Consider the following 14,715-nt stretch of genomic DNA (forward strand, 5'->3'; position numbering starts at 1 on the left):
TCATCGTACTTGTCCGACATGAGCTGTATCGACCGCTCGATGTTTGGCACTGTTTCCTTGAGCGGCAACAACTCGTCTAACTTCTGACTTATACCACTGAGAATGGATCTGATGTCATCTTCAGCTTCAGACCTCCCTTAGGTCTTTTTCCGAAAAGAAAGCACGTTTTTTTTACGCGCTGTTTTTTAAACTTCAAGCATTAGAAAGTCAGAGCCTCGATTTTAACAATAAAGCAAAGAGGACATTGGGTAGGAACGTATTCTGTTGCACTCTTAAATACTACTACTGTAACATCATGCTCAAATTAGTTGTGTATACCTGAGTACATGTTTTTTCGAAGTCGAAGGACACAACGCATTTTCTAGGTCCACCTTTAGTTAGCCAGAGCCAAGACTAGGCGTGGTGTAAAAAGTGTGAACGATCTGCCAATTTGTAAAAGAGAAACCGAGGCATACGTTAGTGTACAAACAAATGCATTATCCCAGCAGATACTGAAGGAAGAAACAAATTATTCCTGCGCGTTGGTTCCCACTGAAACCCCCAGACCGAAGTGGCGAATACACTATACACAGCCTGATCTTTACCTCACGAGCAGTTTGGTCTCTGACAAACGTAAATAACCTTTGCGACAAGGAAGACATTGCATACCTGCGCACAGGCGAACACAAAGTTCTCTTCACCGCACCCATGCCTGCGAGCCGCGCTTGACAAGCGTGAGTGCTGACGAGCAGTGCGGCCCAATGTTCCGTATTCGATGCAAAGGCACAAGGTGCCCGAGTGGTGCACTGTCCCGACTAATACGAGCAGATCTTGAGGGTTTTGTTCCCCATTAAACAAATCTTAATTTTCTTCATATTCACGACCGCTGCAGACGCGTGGCAAAACAGCTTAGTCTTCTTCAACACTACTTTTGCCTGCATAAGAATACGCTATATCGTCATTTTAGCATTAACACATTTAGGCTTAAACAATAATAAAATATCACCATTCGTTCAAACATGCTGACAATGAAAAATACTGTAGCTAGCGGGAGAACTGCCCCTACGGGAATTACTAGGGTGGTTGTACTACACGACATATGTCACCAAGCTACTATCCCTAGATCTTGGTAGCTTGTTTTGCCTACTTTTGCAGTTCTTAAAGGGACACTAAAGAGCAAAACAATTTTTCTCGCATTAATAAAGTAGTCTTCCACGATACCAAAAACACCCCGCTTTCTGCGCGAAGACGCCTAATAGGCGAGAAAACGCGCAAAAAGAAAATACAGGTGGCGACGCCTCCTTGGAATTCCCGCACCATTTGCCGTGACGTCACATATTTTTGACGGCGCCTGCTTGGGCCTACGTAGTTCCTAATCGGTTAAATCGAAGTACATTGTCCTCTGAGGGGGCCAGAGAGTTGAGATAACGAGTTTGTGGAAATTTCGTCGAGCCAGTGGCGCCAAAATACGTTAAAAGCTCTTTGAAATCGTTTACGTCACGAATTACAAAGTTCGGCGCGAAATTTAAAAATGAAACTTTGAACTTGGTTTTCTCCTGTAATAACGAACCTATGGTGGTGAAATTAACTACACAAGAGTTCTCCGAGCACACTTTATCTATCTAAACCAATTCATTGTTTCTCTTTAGTGTCCCTTTAATTCATCTGATGACATCAGCTTTATGGGGCGTTCATTCTGAACTCGATAAAACTATCAAGTCGGTTCCTACGTATCATCGTTTCCTACGTTGAGGAATTACAGGAATGGAATTGAACTGCCCGGCCATTCCCGGAGTGGGAATGGGCTAAGTTTTTCCATTCTGAGGAATTGAAAGGAATGGAATTGCGGCAAGTTCTAATTCCCTGGAACGGCATTGGAATGAAATGGAGGCGCCCATTCCGTAACACTGCTGTCGACTGCTCACACCAAAGCGCACGTTTCACCCTTCTTTGTCAAGACTGCACAAGGTTATAATGACCTCCCTCCTGACATTGTGCACCACTTTAGTATCAACTTCAAAGCAGCAATCGCGCATCTGCGCATTTAACGCGTTGTAATAGCCAGCCCCTCTGTAAACCCCTTCAGTGGGGCATTTTAAATATTGTAAATAGATCAATAAGTTATTTATTGGTAAAGTCGTCTTTCTCTACAGAATGTAAAGAAGAGAGGCTATCGATGCGCGCTCTAATAAATTAGTGCTAAGCGAAAAAACGGTATTGACTAAGGTCGTCTTCCTCTGGACGTCTCTTGGCGCAGCCGAAGACGGACCCGAAGTCGGCAAGGCTGCGCGCCGCCGAGTTGCAGCTCGTCTGCTTGTTGCAGAAGCGGCGGCAATAGGTCAGGAAAAACAGCTGGTCCGCCGTGTAGCGCTGGGTCTTGCCGTGCGAGTCGGCTATGTCCAGCGCCCCACCTAGCGGCGAGTCACTGGCGGATCGGAAAAGAGAAAACACAAACACTTTGAGTTTGCTTGTATAGGACAAATGATTGATGTAGAATAACCAGCATAAATTGAAACACACTGGAGAAGAGGGTGTCACATGACCGTTCCTCAGTGTAACTTGTGCTTCAGCTGCTGTTCTTCGCATACAGTCACGTAACGGCTTGTGTTGGCCTTGAGCTTGTTGATGTAGGATCTATCCTTCTTGCTTTTTACAGCGAACCGGTGTATGGCTAGGTTCACGTGCATCGCGTCCGTAAACGAAAGACGCGTAGAACAACGCCCCCCGCCACAGGTTCTCCTCTTTCCTCGCCCCCCTCGTCACTAGTGCCCCTCGGCACTTCGCCACCCCCGATGCCTCTTCCAAAAGTATCGCGGTATTCGGAACTTCCCGCAACTCGTTGTGCCATTTCTTCTGGTGACGTAGAGATCTCGATAGCGGTTATCACCATCCCTTACGGGCTGCAGAAATTGCAGAATTGTCTTTCCTCCCCCAGCACCTCCATATATCAGCAGGTAGGCTGCAGAAATTACAGAATTAAGCGTCTTTCCTCCCCCAGCACCTCAATATATCAGCAGGTGCCATTTCGACTCGCTGCGGGACGAACGTGTATCCTTAGCTCGGACGACGAAAAACGGGAGAAGGCGTGCTGCCGCCCACAGAAGCCCGAATGGACGCGAACGCATCGTGAAGCCACTGCCGCAGAACGTGCAGCCGCAGCAGATGCCTTCCCTGGCTTCCTTCTTCACAGTACCCGAAGGGCTCCGAATCTTTTCATCGTAAGAGCGTTGGTAACAATATATTTAGGACACGTTTCTTACGAAAGCTTGTACCATGTAGTGAATCAAAAGACCCTGCACAAACGCTATGCAGGAGCACATAGCAAAGATGATAGCCTATCGAAGATGTACGCAAGAGCGGCTATAATCTTTCAGTTGTCAAGGCTCGCTGGTGTGAAGAGCTTCTTTATTAATTAAGCTACAACAGGAACCCTAACTTAGGACATGCGATTCGAACTCTCTGGACCACGCAGGGACCATGAGGAGAAGGTGAGTAACCCTCTGCAGGGCAATAAATATTGTAGAAGAGCATGTGGCAAAAGCTGGCGCGTTTTGCGTTCCGGAAAAGTCCGATGTGATCCGAGTAAGAGCCCCATTTTTCCTCAAGGTTGATTCATCTCCGATAAAACTCGCTCTGGGAGGCCAAGCAATGTCAAAGGTATCTAAAGCTCGTATACTTGGACTATGGATAGAGGTAAAGGGAGAGTAGGGCACACGATCACAAATCTCCGAGAAGCGGTTATCAGCGTGGTAAGAATGATAAATGGAATAGCAAGAAACAGAAAAGGCTTCAAGGAAGAAGAGACACTAAGGCTCGTGCAGGCATTTGTCATAAGCCGCATAACACGCCACCTTTCTTTCCGAAAAGTGTTCAAGTCAGAAGAAGCTCAACTTACGGACCTTATATAGACAGCTTATAAGGCGGTGCTCTGTCTACCGATGTGGACTAGCATGGCAGTCTTTGAGGCTTTAGGTATCAGCAACACTTCTGAAGAACTCATAGCTGCAACACTCATCGCACAACGAGACACTCAATTATACGGTGCAAGACAGAACACCCCGCATTCGATTTGGTTATCTACTCAGATTATGCACATTGTAACGATAAACAGCTCTCCTGCCACCAGACATACGAGTTCAGATCTCTGTCACCAGTGCCAGAAAATAGGAGCGAGAAATTCCGCACACAACGGTGTTTTGCACGTGCACGAAAACTCGACCGAGATTTGGTTTCAATCCGGAGGTTTATTACTTAGATGCGTCCAAACAGGATAATAAAAATTCCACGGTGGTAGCCACAAACGCACAAACTACTATTTCCACAACAATCTGAACTGAGTCACTGGGAGCAGCACAGTCTTCGGGAGTGGATCTGCCCATACGTGACGCTGAGTAGAGAGGGCGCTCTGCTTTAATACTAACCTACTTGCAGACAGCATGTAGCTTCTTTTTGACAGGTACCCTCCCCAATGTCACTATCAAAACACTAGGAACAAATTTAAGGGGCGCCATCATATTGCATGATATCCGGGCGCGCCGGAGTGATGAGGAATGAGAGGGCTGACTGCCTCAATCGAGAATATAGCATCCGAGCGACGTAACGCACTCTCGTTGAGTCCCCGATTATACCGAAAGACATCTTAGCAGCGCGAAGACGCGGAAGGCAACGGTATAGCTTTCCAGATCCATTCTCGGATGCAGCCCAGATTCGGGACTGGCGCAGACTCCAAACACGTACATACCCCCATTTTCTTCAACTACGCCAAGTGCACCACACCCTGTACCCCAACACTTGCCCAAGGCGTGGAGGGCGGCCATCTCTTCACTGCATTATATGGTTGTGACAGAATCGACCACAAAAATTTCAATCCCCCTTCTGGGACACAACTCTGACAGTAGGCAGTGGGAGGTGTGGCTTGCTAGCATGATGCGGGAGGACCAATTCGCCCTTTTCCACTAAACCCGACGCACCGCGCTCGCCAGGGGAGCCCTGGACTTAGGGACCCACCCGCTGGACCTGGATGCCATGATCAACAAATGTTTATAATTCTACTAATTAACTTCTTAACTTACTTCGTTTCTTGGCGAGGCATCCGACAGAACTTGTTCAAGCCACTGGTCCACTGCACTCTTTTGTTCTTTGTATCTTCTTTTGTCTCTGCTATCACTCTTTCCTCATCTCTAGAAAGAGCGTAGCCATGTTTTTTAGAAGCATAAATTCGGCCATCTTTTCGCAATTGCTTTGGTTCGAACCAGAATTTGAAGTAAGAGGACACCCGCGTCAGGTCGTGCTGTTTTTGCGTATGCCAATCTTTGTGAAGAGCATAAGGTAGATAATACCTTGACTGCTTCAACGGTCCCTAAATGCACACCAAAAATAAGGGCTTATGGTATATATTGTAAAAAACGTGGCTGAACCTCCATCATAAGAATCGGAACACCACAAAAGTGAAATGTATCTTCCCAGAAGTAGTTGTCTGTTTATTGTGCATTGACTGATTGATATATAAGAGGCTGTACAATATCCATTGCTATTTGGTACCGCTGGACGTGGATGCACCCACTTTGACGCCTAGTGGCACATCTCCATCCCGACGACAACGCCCATTAACATGATTTAACCCTTGTGGTAGCTCAAGTAGTTAACATATACCTCAACACAGCATATGTTGAATTCCGCGCTAATATTGACATCAACAAACACACAAATAACACTGGTACTCGATTTTCACGTATTCTAAGCGTCGTCAATTGTCTGGAGAAACGCCGAGGTGTGCGCTCCCCAGTAATAGGGTAGCCTGCGCCTGTGCCCATGCATACACTACTACACTGCGCTTCAGAAAAGTGGATGGCAGAGGTTCGCAGGTTGAGCCGTGTAAACGCAAAGGTATTCGACTGGCGTGTCTCACTCCACGTTCGCCCGTGGATGTCGTCGCCTTTCTACGTCGCCTATTGCAGCAGTTCTATTAGTCGGTGCTATCGCACTCGAAGCAGTAGGTGGCGAAGAAACTCATTGGTGCATGTAGAAGCTTCACTACTCTGACAACGAGATGTTGTCAGATTAGTGCCTCTCAACACGACGCTAAAGGCCAAGCTCCTAGCTTAAAGTCTATGGCGCCTCCTCGATGCCAGGGAGGCCAGCGTTCGTTCACTGGTATCGAGGCGTCCTAACTACGTAGTCATCGAATAGCTCCCTATCGGCGTTCGTTGGTGTCGTGACGCAGTACTTCACTTCACCACTCACAGACGGCGACAGACTCGCAAACCAGAAGCACCGTGAGAGAATGTGCGATATACAAGACACGTTTGTTGAGCCTCGTACATTTGCGTCGATAGCGCAGTGGGTACAGCTTAACCGCGCATCGTCCACAACCTATCGGTCGTCGTGCAACAAGTGGTCGTGGATTCGGTTCGCAAGTGATTCGCGTCGATGAAATTTTTCTTCCCGTTTTTCCTCGTCATCTGGTAGTGTAGGTTCTAGAAACGTCATATCCGTGACGGCAAATACGTCAGTGTAGCCTTCGTGGTCCCCGTCATAAAACACTTTCGGGTTAAAAAGAACTTTCCATAACGCGCAGAGCGTACTCTGTAGCCCCAGTTAGCGCTGTACCATTGCTGTATAATTGCCTCGATAGTGTATTTTAGTATTCAAGAGGGTCTGCACCTTAGGCTGCGTGTCAAGTTGTCTCGGGTTGGAATCACAGGTCTCGCGGCAAACTACGCACCTCCCATTCGTATAGCGTTCACTCGCATAGTGCTTTTATTTGTATTTATCATCAAATTCTGTGTAGCTGTTGACTGCGCCTCATTTGGCTAAGCACTCATTAGTCCTTAGTCAATCAATCTGGATGAAATCAATCAACCAACAGCGGGGAAAAGACCGATTTCATTGTGTATTCTTGCAATTATTTTTGCCACTCGAGGATTTTCACCGAGCAGCTTAATCTGAGCAAGCGAGAGGATTTACCGTTAGCTTTTACACGTCGCATCCACCGAAATGCAACCGCTGCGGCCGTGTATCGAACATGCGGCTTTGTACTTGGCAGCAAATTGTCCCATAAGGGTACATCTGTGGGTGACAGTCGGCTGCAATTTACGACAACAAGAGAGGCCCAACACGGATGACCGAAGCGCAACCGCAGATTGCATCCGCCAATCAGGAAATAGTTCTCTTTAACAGCCGGACTGCGGAGCCACCGGTCGTCCGGCTCATGTGGTTAGATAAAAGTGCGCGCGCATTGGTGCAGGCTAATATCCAGCCTCCTTTTAGCGGGGAGTTCTGTTGCGTACTTTATTGGCTCCCACTACCAGATAAAGTGGGGGCCAATAAAGTACGCCAGCCTAAAAGCATCCCCGAATAGAGAGATTGAGTAGATATTGTATAGAACACAGAGGTCAGATCAGACTTGTAGGCTCACTGCACGCGACATACCTAGGCGAGGCACTCTTGTAGGCTTGCCAGGCGACTTGCAGGCTGCCCGCTTGCAGCATGTTCTCGCCGATACCGCTGCTTCCACGGAGCCTGCGGAACAGCTGACGCTCGGCGCGTGCGCTCATCCAGGCCCTCGCCTGACCTTCGTCAATACGAATGCCCTGCGAAGGTGTAGGTGTATGTACGGTGGCGAAAACCACGAGTTGAAAAAGAGGAACAGTGCCATACAGATGTGCATTACTGGGGGAAAAAGCGGGATGAAGGGGAGAGCCACTTCTTGCATTGAAACGAATGACTTACTTTTTTATCACTACGCCGCATACAAGGTTAAGACTGATGGCGCGGACCTTGACAAATGCCTCGGCCGAACTCAACTCGGCACCTATAAGTTGACTACAAACGAATCATTCTAAATCAACGCAATAAGAATTTTATGCATACAACTCTGTAACACGACAGAGGAAAGAATTCTGAGCACACATAAAAATGATGTTCTTACCTTTTCACATACGTGGTATACCAAAAGGTAAAACAAGCAAGCGAAGGTTTAAAACAATGTTACAGACGGACCCATATATATGTGTGTGTTATATACAGGGTGTCCCAGCTATCACGCAGCACGATTTAAAAAAAAGAGGAACGGCGTTACGCGAAGCGAACCTGCTGCATATTGTTCCTAGTAAACTTGCGTAGCCACGGCTGTTCGTTTTCGTTAATGACATTTATTTGTTAGTCATAACTGTATTTGTAACTCGGCAAGTACTCACCTAATTGTCAAAATGTCAATGAGACGTATGTAGGCATGTTCAAAGGACATATAACTGCGCAATTTTTAACAACGTACGAATTACGTGCTCGTTTTTTTTTTTTCCGCGTGATAAAGGAAGCCCGCGAAATATGAAAAATAACACGTGACTACGCTCCCACCCGCAAAGGAAACCAACGCCCTCAAATAAGCTTACTGCAAACAACCGCTTTGCCTGTTGTTCGTTGCGAGAGACAGCGTTCGGCATTTTGGCAAGGGTACAGGTAGGGCGCCAACGATATGCGTGCAATTTCGCTGGGATTCATTCCGTTCTATAGTACACTACAATCATTATCCATATATCACGGCTGACTGTTCTCACTGATAGCGCGGCAGGTGTTCTGATTACGACCCGACTCTGTAAAACCGGGGAGCGGCAGATAGGGCAATGCATTTTTTTCTTTCTGTATTTTCTCCTTGACACTGTCTACCTCATGGGAGCCTGTTTGAGGGCACTGGTTCCCGACGCGCGCAACAGTCTAGTCATGTGTCACTTTTCATATTTCGCGGGCTTTCTTGATCGACCGGAAAAAATGAGCGCGCAATTAGCACATTGTTCAAAGTAGCGCAGTTAGTTACCCTACATACGCCTCATTGACATTTTGACAATTAGGTGAATACTTGTCGAGTTACAAATATAATTATGACCAATTATTCAAACCTCATTAACGAAAAAAATAGCAGTGGCAACTCCAGTGTGCTAGGAACAATGTGCAGTAGGTTTGCTTCTCGTAACGCCGTTCCTCTTTTTTTCTAAATTGTGCTGCGTGATAGCTGGGACACCCTGTATACAGGCCGGGCAGTAAAGTAATTCCCTTTTAAGAACTGCTAAAAACTTTTGTAATAACTCAAAAATCTTAAATAAAATACGTTTTGTTCTTTACATTCGAAAATTTTTTTACGAATTGCTGAATTTCCGTATAATCACCACCCTTATTCACTAATTCAATAACATCGAAGCCGTTTATGCTGGAGGTTAGGCCGTTCGGTGTGTGGAGGAAAACGTAGCCAAGTGATGACGTCACCACGCGTCACCTAGAAATGCGTTGCCAGTTGCGCCGACTCCTGCTCGCCCAACCCTTCGCAACAGATGCGCGCTCGGCCTAGTTTTGCCGACTCCTTATCGCACGACCTCGCCAATGCTGGGCGCTCTGCTTAGCTTCGACTCCTAAACACCCCCTCACCACAGCTGCGCGCACTATCTACCTTTGCCTCTTTACCCATCCTCTTGCCACAGCTGCGCGCTCTGCCGAGCTTTGCCTCCTGGCCCAACCTCGCCACAACCATAAGCGGAGCGCCGATGCTCTGCCGAGCTTTGCCTCCTCAGCCAACCCCTTGCCACAGCTGCACGCTCTTCTTCGCCCAACGTCGCACAGCTGTGCGCTCTGCTTAGCTATTCCTTTTCACGCACCCTCGCTAAAGCCGTGGAAGCGGAGCGCCGAGGCTCTGCCTAGTTTTGCCTTTTCTCTGACCCTCTCGCCACAGCTGCGTGCCCTGCCCAGCTTTGCCGACACCTCCTCGCCCACCCTTGCCACAGCTGCGTTCTCCGCCTGTCTCTGCTTCCTCGTGCGCAGCTGCCAGACTTTATGCAAACAATTTGAGGCGTTTTCGACCCACTTCCTCGTGCATTCATGTGATGCGTTTGCTAAAGATTGCTGAATTCGCCCCCAAATATAATCAATACTTTTTTATGCGAGGGAGAAGTTTTTTTTAAATGCGAATGCATTTCTTAGTCGGGGCTTGTCAGGCGTCTGTCGGTTTCCGCGAGCCGGCAGGTGTTATCTCTCCGCTCTCACTCCCTCTCCCATAGCAACAGCTGCGGGCGCGCGCGCTTATCCTCGCCCCTAGCAACCGGAGCAGGTGGTGCGGGCTGAGTAGCGGAGAGAGAGTGGAGAGGAGGAGCGCGCTCTGGCGTGTGAGGGCGCTCGCATCGCGGGAGCTCGGAGGAGCTCCCGCGTGTGTGGAGAGAGTGTAGGAGAGGGTAGGTGCAGTGCTTCGCCGCTCCTTCTCTCGCCGTTCGCTCTCTCTCCTCCCTGCGCCCCACTCTCCCGTCCGCTCGCTCGCACGTATATATAAATGGAGTGAAGCGATTGATACGCCGTGTACTCTCGGTGCAAGAAATGCATTCGCATTTCCTCACGATTCCCTTCGGGGAGGTGGGGGCATTTTTTTAGCCTACAACAATAGGAACAAGTCGTTGGGCCTATCTGAAAGAGCGGAGGGCCCCATAGTGTGCAACTTTCGCTTTGTTTTGTGGGGGTGGCGGGGGCGGGGGAGGTCTGCATGAGACTAGAGGTGTGCGTATGAATCCCTGCACGTGTTTTATTTTCCGTCAAACTCGGTTAGAATCTATAGCGTGTGTACTGTACGAAACTCACTTGTCTGTCGAACATCCGCAGCGCGGTTTCCAGGAAGGCAGTGGCTAGGCCTCCGAAGCTCGCAGCGCTCAGAACACCGCCTCTGGCGTAGCTAGGGTAGAACAGCGGACTGGCGGTCGTGGCCTGCATCACGACCAGCGTGTTGCTCAGGTAGGCGTAGCGTAGTCCGTCATACGGCTTCTGCAGCCAGCGCTTGCCCTCGTAAGGCCGCCGCGATTGCGCGTGCTTCGAAAGTCGCTCTGACATCTTGGCAATCAGGATGTCTAGGAATTCCTGCAGGAAGTAATGCGTTGATATGTAAGTGTAAAGCGCGAGACACATAGTGCAATCCGGCATCCGATCCGACGTGCGACGCCGGACGCGGCGTACGACGATTCAGGACACATGGGGCGAGTAAGCACTCAGAGCGCAGGCTTCACCCACATCTGACGCCTCGGCGTGCATGCTCGGAAGACATCGTATCTTCTTCATAGAGCAGAACACAAACAATTGCCCAGCCATGCTTCGTTTTATAAGAACATTGTCAGTAAAGCTATGCCTTCGCGAGCGATGAACATCGCAACAGCTCGTGTTCACTCACGACTCCGAGCATAGGCCTAGCATGGTGGACGAAGTCACTGGCGCCGTTCGACATCAAACGAGAGCTAATCATAGAGCCCTTAATTTTACCTACGCCATTAAGACTTATATTCTTATGTACCGCATTTATAGGTGCAATTGGGTTTCTCGACGGCCTGGATGTGAAGAGCAAAGGTGGAAGCGAAGCGACCTGGTTCGCCGAGACGGCCAGTATACCGCTAATTACCTGAGAAATGCTCTTCTATCGCGGCTCGATATCTCGCTAGTTGTTCAGAAACGGGCGCCGCCTTGAAGAAATGGTACACCACAAACATCACTTTGTTCAATCTGGCACTATTTTGTGTTAGAAACAAACTTAAGCCAATCTTGTTCGCGTCGCGGTCAACGGTGATATCGGCCAATGCCTCGAGCCTTGGCACGGTGATTGGAGCCACCGGAGCGGCGAGAAATGGAGCAGCGATACGGGCGCCACCAGCGGCGTGACATCACACGTTTCCCGCGTTGCCGTTGGCTGCGGTCGTCAGACTGAATCGGCACCCGCGCGGCAGTCATCATGCTGTTGGAACCTGTCGGGTGCAGCTGTTGGCGCGAACAGCCGTACGGCAAATCGCATCCGAAATCATGCCCTGTGTCCAGTACTTAGAACGCCAGGGAACCACCGCCACCAGCTATTATCTCTATGAAAACGTTCTCATTGGCGTTTTCGGTACATATATAACGCGAGTCCATGCCCTAGTGGACGGAAAGACGGCTGCCGTGGTAGCGTTAGCGGTGTAGCACGGCCCAGGTAATACTCATGTGTGCATTCTGGTCATACCTACGGCAAAATTTCGTGTTAGCTTCTCTTTTCTCCGCATATCACTGGAACGAAACACCGACATCTCTCACGCTTTTTCTGCCTTCATTCTATGCTTACGCCAGTATAGACCGATGAAAGAAATACTTCGGGAAACAGCGTACCGGAGGAGTGGAGCAAAGTTAGACAATTAAGAGCGATGAGCATCGCCGCCACTTGTGACACGGATCTGACGCAAAAAAAAAAAAAAAAAACTGACAAATTTTTGTGTCAGTATCCTTTTATATTTCTCCGCAAGCAGGAACCTGTATGCAAACACGCCAGAGGGTCCCTAAACTGCTCCGTGTTCAAAGACGAGGGAGTGGTTTCCTTCTCGCCTTCAGTACCCTTCCTAGAGGCGCTATCTCCTCCTCGCCACTTATTCCTTCAGAAAACATGTGGACAACCTCAGCACTAAGCGTTGAGCTTATCTGGGTTTTCCGCTTTTCAGCTACACGCTGTTGTGTCGGCTTTCACAGTCCATAACGCGCCAAACAAATTGAAGTCAGTTGATTGCGCCCTACGCGAGAAAAGGCAAAATGGGCGTGCGAATGCATAGTAAAGCATGGTAGGCGACAATTCACGAATGATATCTCTTATATATGAACCAATTGAGAGCCTATTTTCTCTTTATTGCACGTGAACAGGCTGCTGGTGTCACGAATTGTGCCGAAAAGGCAGAAAACGCCACGAAAGAATAACCCGCTCGGTCTTAGTATTGTCATATGTTGTTTTGGGGGCGCCCTTTAAGCCATCGCTTTGTCACGCGGCACCGCAGCGGCGAAGCGCCGTGCGAGCGCACCGCACGACGCCTTTCCGCAGTGGATTACGGGGCGTGACGTCACGCTTCCTACTCTTGCGCTCCGGCGGATCAAGTTCACTGCGACGCGATGAATGACGTTGAGAGACATCAAGCAGTAGAGCTGTCGCTCTAGAACGTTAAACGCTGTCACGCATTCACACACCTCAGTGGTATTGGACCAATCTTCAGGCGTCAAGGCTTCGGTTTCCTCCCGCAGCAGAGAAGAAGTCGCATTCGCGTCCCCCTGCCAGTTGTCCACTCTCATTTCATTAAGCCTTCGGATCATGGCGCGTCGCGTCGTCTCGTCGGTCCACGACATGTTCTTTACGGCGCGGTTGACGTGTCCGAGCAGACTACGCTCGAAGTCGTCCACGGTGCGCCTCTCCTCGGCCGGGGTAAAGTGCGAGATGATGCTATAGAGCGTAGGACCGAACCAGGCCGAAGCCAAGTAGAAGCACCACGTTTTCTTCACGGTTCTCGATCCCGCCTGCGTGTTCCATGTATAGACTGCAATATGGACAAGACTTGAAACTGCTCTAGCTCCACGTTTAAATCAACAGCACACATGCGCACTTCAAAGGCTACGCACCTATATAGGCGGGGACGAGGACAAGCGCTGCCTTCCTACTCAAGATTTATTGAAAACACACATGTATAGTACATCAACATACTCAACACGTGCGCACAAGCAAACAAGAATGAAGTCAGACTAACTGTGCATGTATCGAGCGAAGTACAGAAAATAAATTTCGCTTGAGCGTAATTCAAAGGTTGAGGATTCAGGTCCCTCTGACGCAGAGGCTGCTTTCTCGTCGACTTTTACTCACTTTGCTTTATTTCGTGTTTATTACACTACAGTTAAAAAAGGGAAAAACTGTCAACTATACCACCCTAGGCCTATTCATAAGTTGGGTTCATTTGGTTCGACCTGCCAGATTAAATATCTCATTGCTGTGATGTAGAATTTTCGTAGTTTGTTTGCGCGAGGTTGATTCAAACACTATACTAAATGTGAACTTCCGTAATATTTGCTGGCTGGCTAGTTGGTGATGCTTAGTTCTCAGAGAAACCAACAGAAGCGTAACAATAGACAAGGTAGGCACAGCACTCTGTACAATATGTTCTTTGTGTCTTGTTAGGTTTCTTCTGTTTTACCTGTGAACTATACTACATGTGTTTATCAAGATGCAGCCCATGTATTGATACACACCTGGGGAAGGAGACGAAAAAGGAGGCGATGCTTGTAACTAACCACTCTAGGAACTTGACATGACCTCACAGAAAATTCAAAAATAATTCGTGTAAAAGTTTGAGATGGCGGTCACATCAATCTGAGACAGTCGACGTCAATGTTCACAAGTCCGACCATAAGCAGTGAGTGGCTGACTACGTGGAAAGCCTTGCTGAAGTCTAATTAAGTAAGTAGTGTCAACATCCCCCTGTGAAGTACAGGCCAGCTGATTGAAGGAAAGACGATTACTTTTAAGGGCTAAGGGCTCGTTTCTTAGTTAGACGCAGTATTAATGAGAACTAACAGATAATAATGCCAAAGAAAGCATAGGGGATGTTATTCGATGTAATTAGGATAAAGTGTGAACAAAGTAAAGTGGACGAAAAGATAACTTGCCACCGGCAGGGACCGAACCTGCGACCTTCGAATAACGCGTCCGATGCTCTACCGCTGAGCTACGGCGGCGGTCATCTTCCCGTCCACTTTATGGGGTATATACGTGCATTTTAAACCTGGGAGTGTTAGTCAGCGCCAGTCGCAGCCATGGCGGCTAGTGTGGAACACCCTTTTTTCTGCCTGTTGGCGTCACGTAGCACGTGATCGTTTTACGAACTAGCAGCTGACCAATAATCCCTCGCATACTACCTCAAGGCATCATGTCTGCCAGAACGAAAC

The 14,715-nt window shown here is 48.5% G+C and overlaps 1 protein-coding gene across 1 annotated transcript in view; it reads right to left on the reverse strand.

Moving 5' to 3' along the window:
- Positions 1 to 2,178: 2,178 nt before the first annotated feature.
- Positions 2,179 to 14,715, reverse strand: part of LOC119405547 (endothelin-converting enzyme-like 1) — a 37,533-nt gene continuing 24,996 nt past the window's right edge. The window contains exons 7-10 of the mRNA XM_037672381.1: positions 12,973 to 13,296; positions 10,594 to 10,866; positions 7,411 to 7,571; positions 2,179 to 2,404 (exon numbers count right to left, since the gene is read on the reverse strand). Of these exons, the coding sequence (XP_037528309.1) occupies positions 2,179 to 2,404; positions 7,411 to 7,571; positions 10,594 to 10,866; positions 12,973 to 13,296 (984 nt within the window). The remainder of the gene's footprint in view (positions 2,405 to 7,410; positions 7,572 to 10,593; positions 10,867 to 12,972; positions 13,297 to 14,715) is intronic.

The sequence above is a fragment of the Rhipicephalus sanguineus genome, chromosome 9 (genome assembly GCF_013339695.2).
Source record: "Rhipicephalus sanguineus isolate Rsan-2018 chromosome 9, BIME_Rsan_1.4, whole genome shotgun sequence".
NCBI classification, from domain to species: domain Eukaryota; kingdom Metazoa; phylum Arthropoda; class Arachnida; order Ixodida; family Ixodidae; genus Rhipicephalus; species Rhipicephalus sanguineus.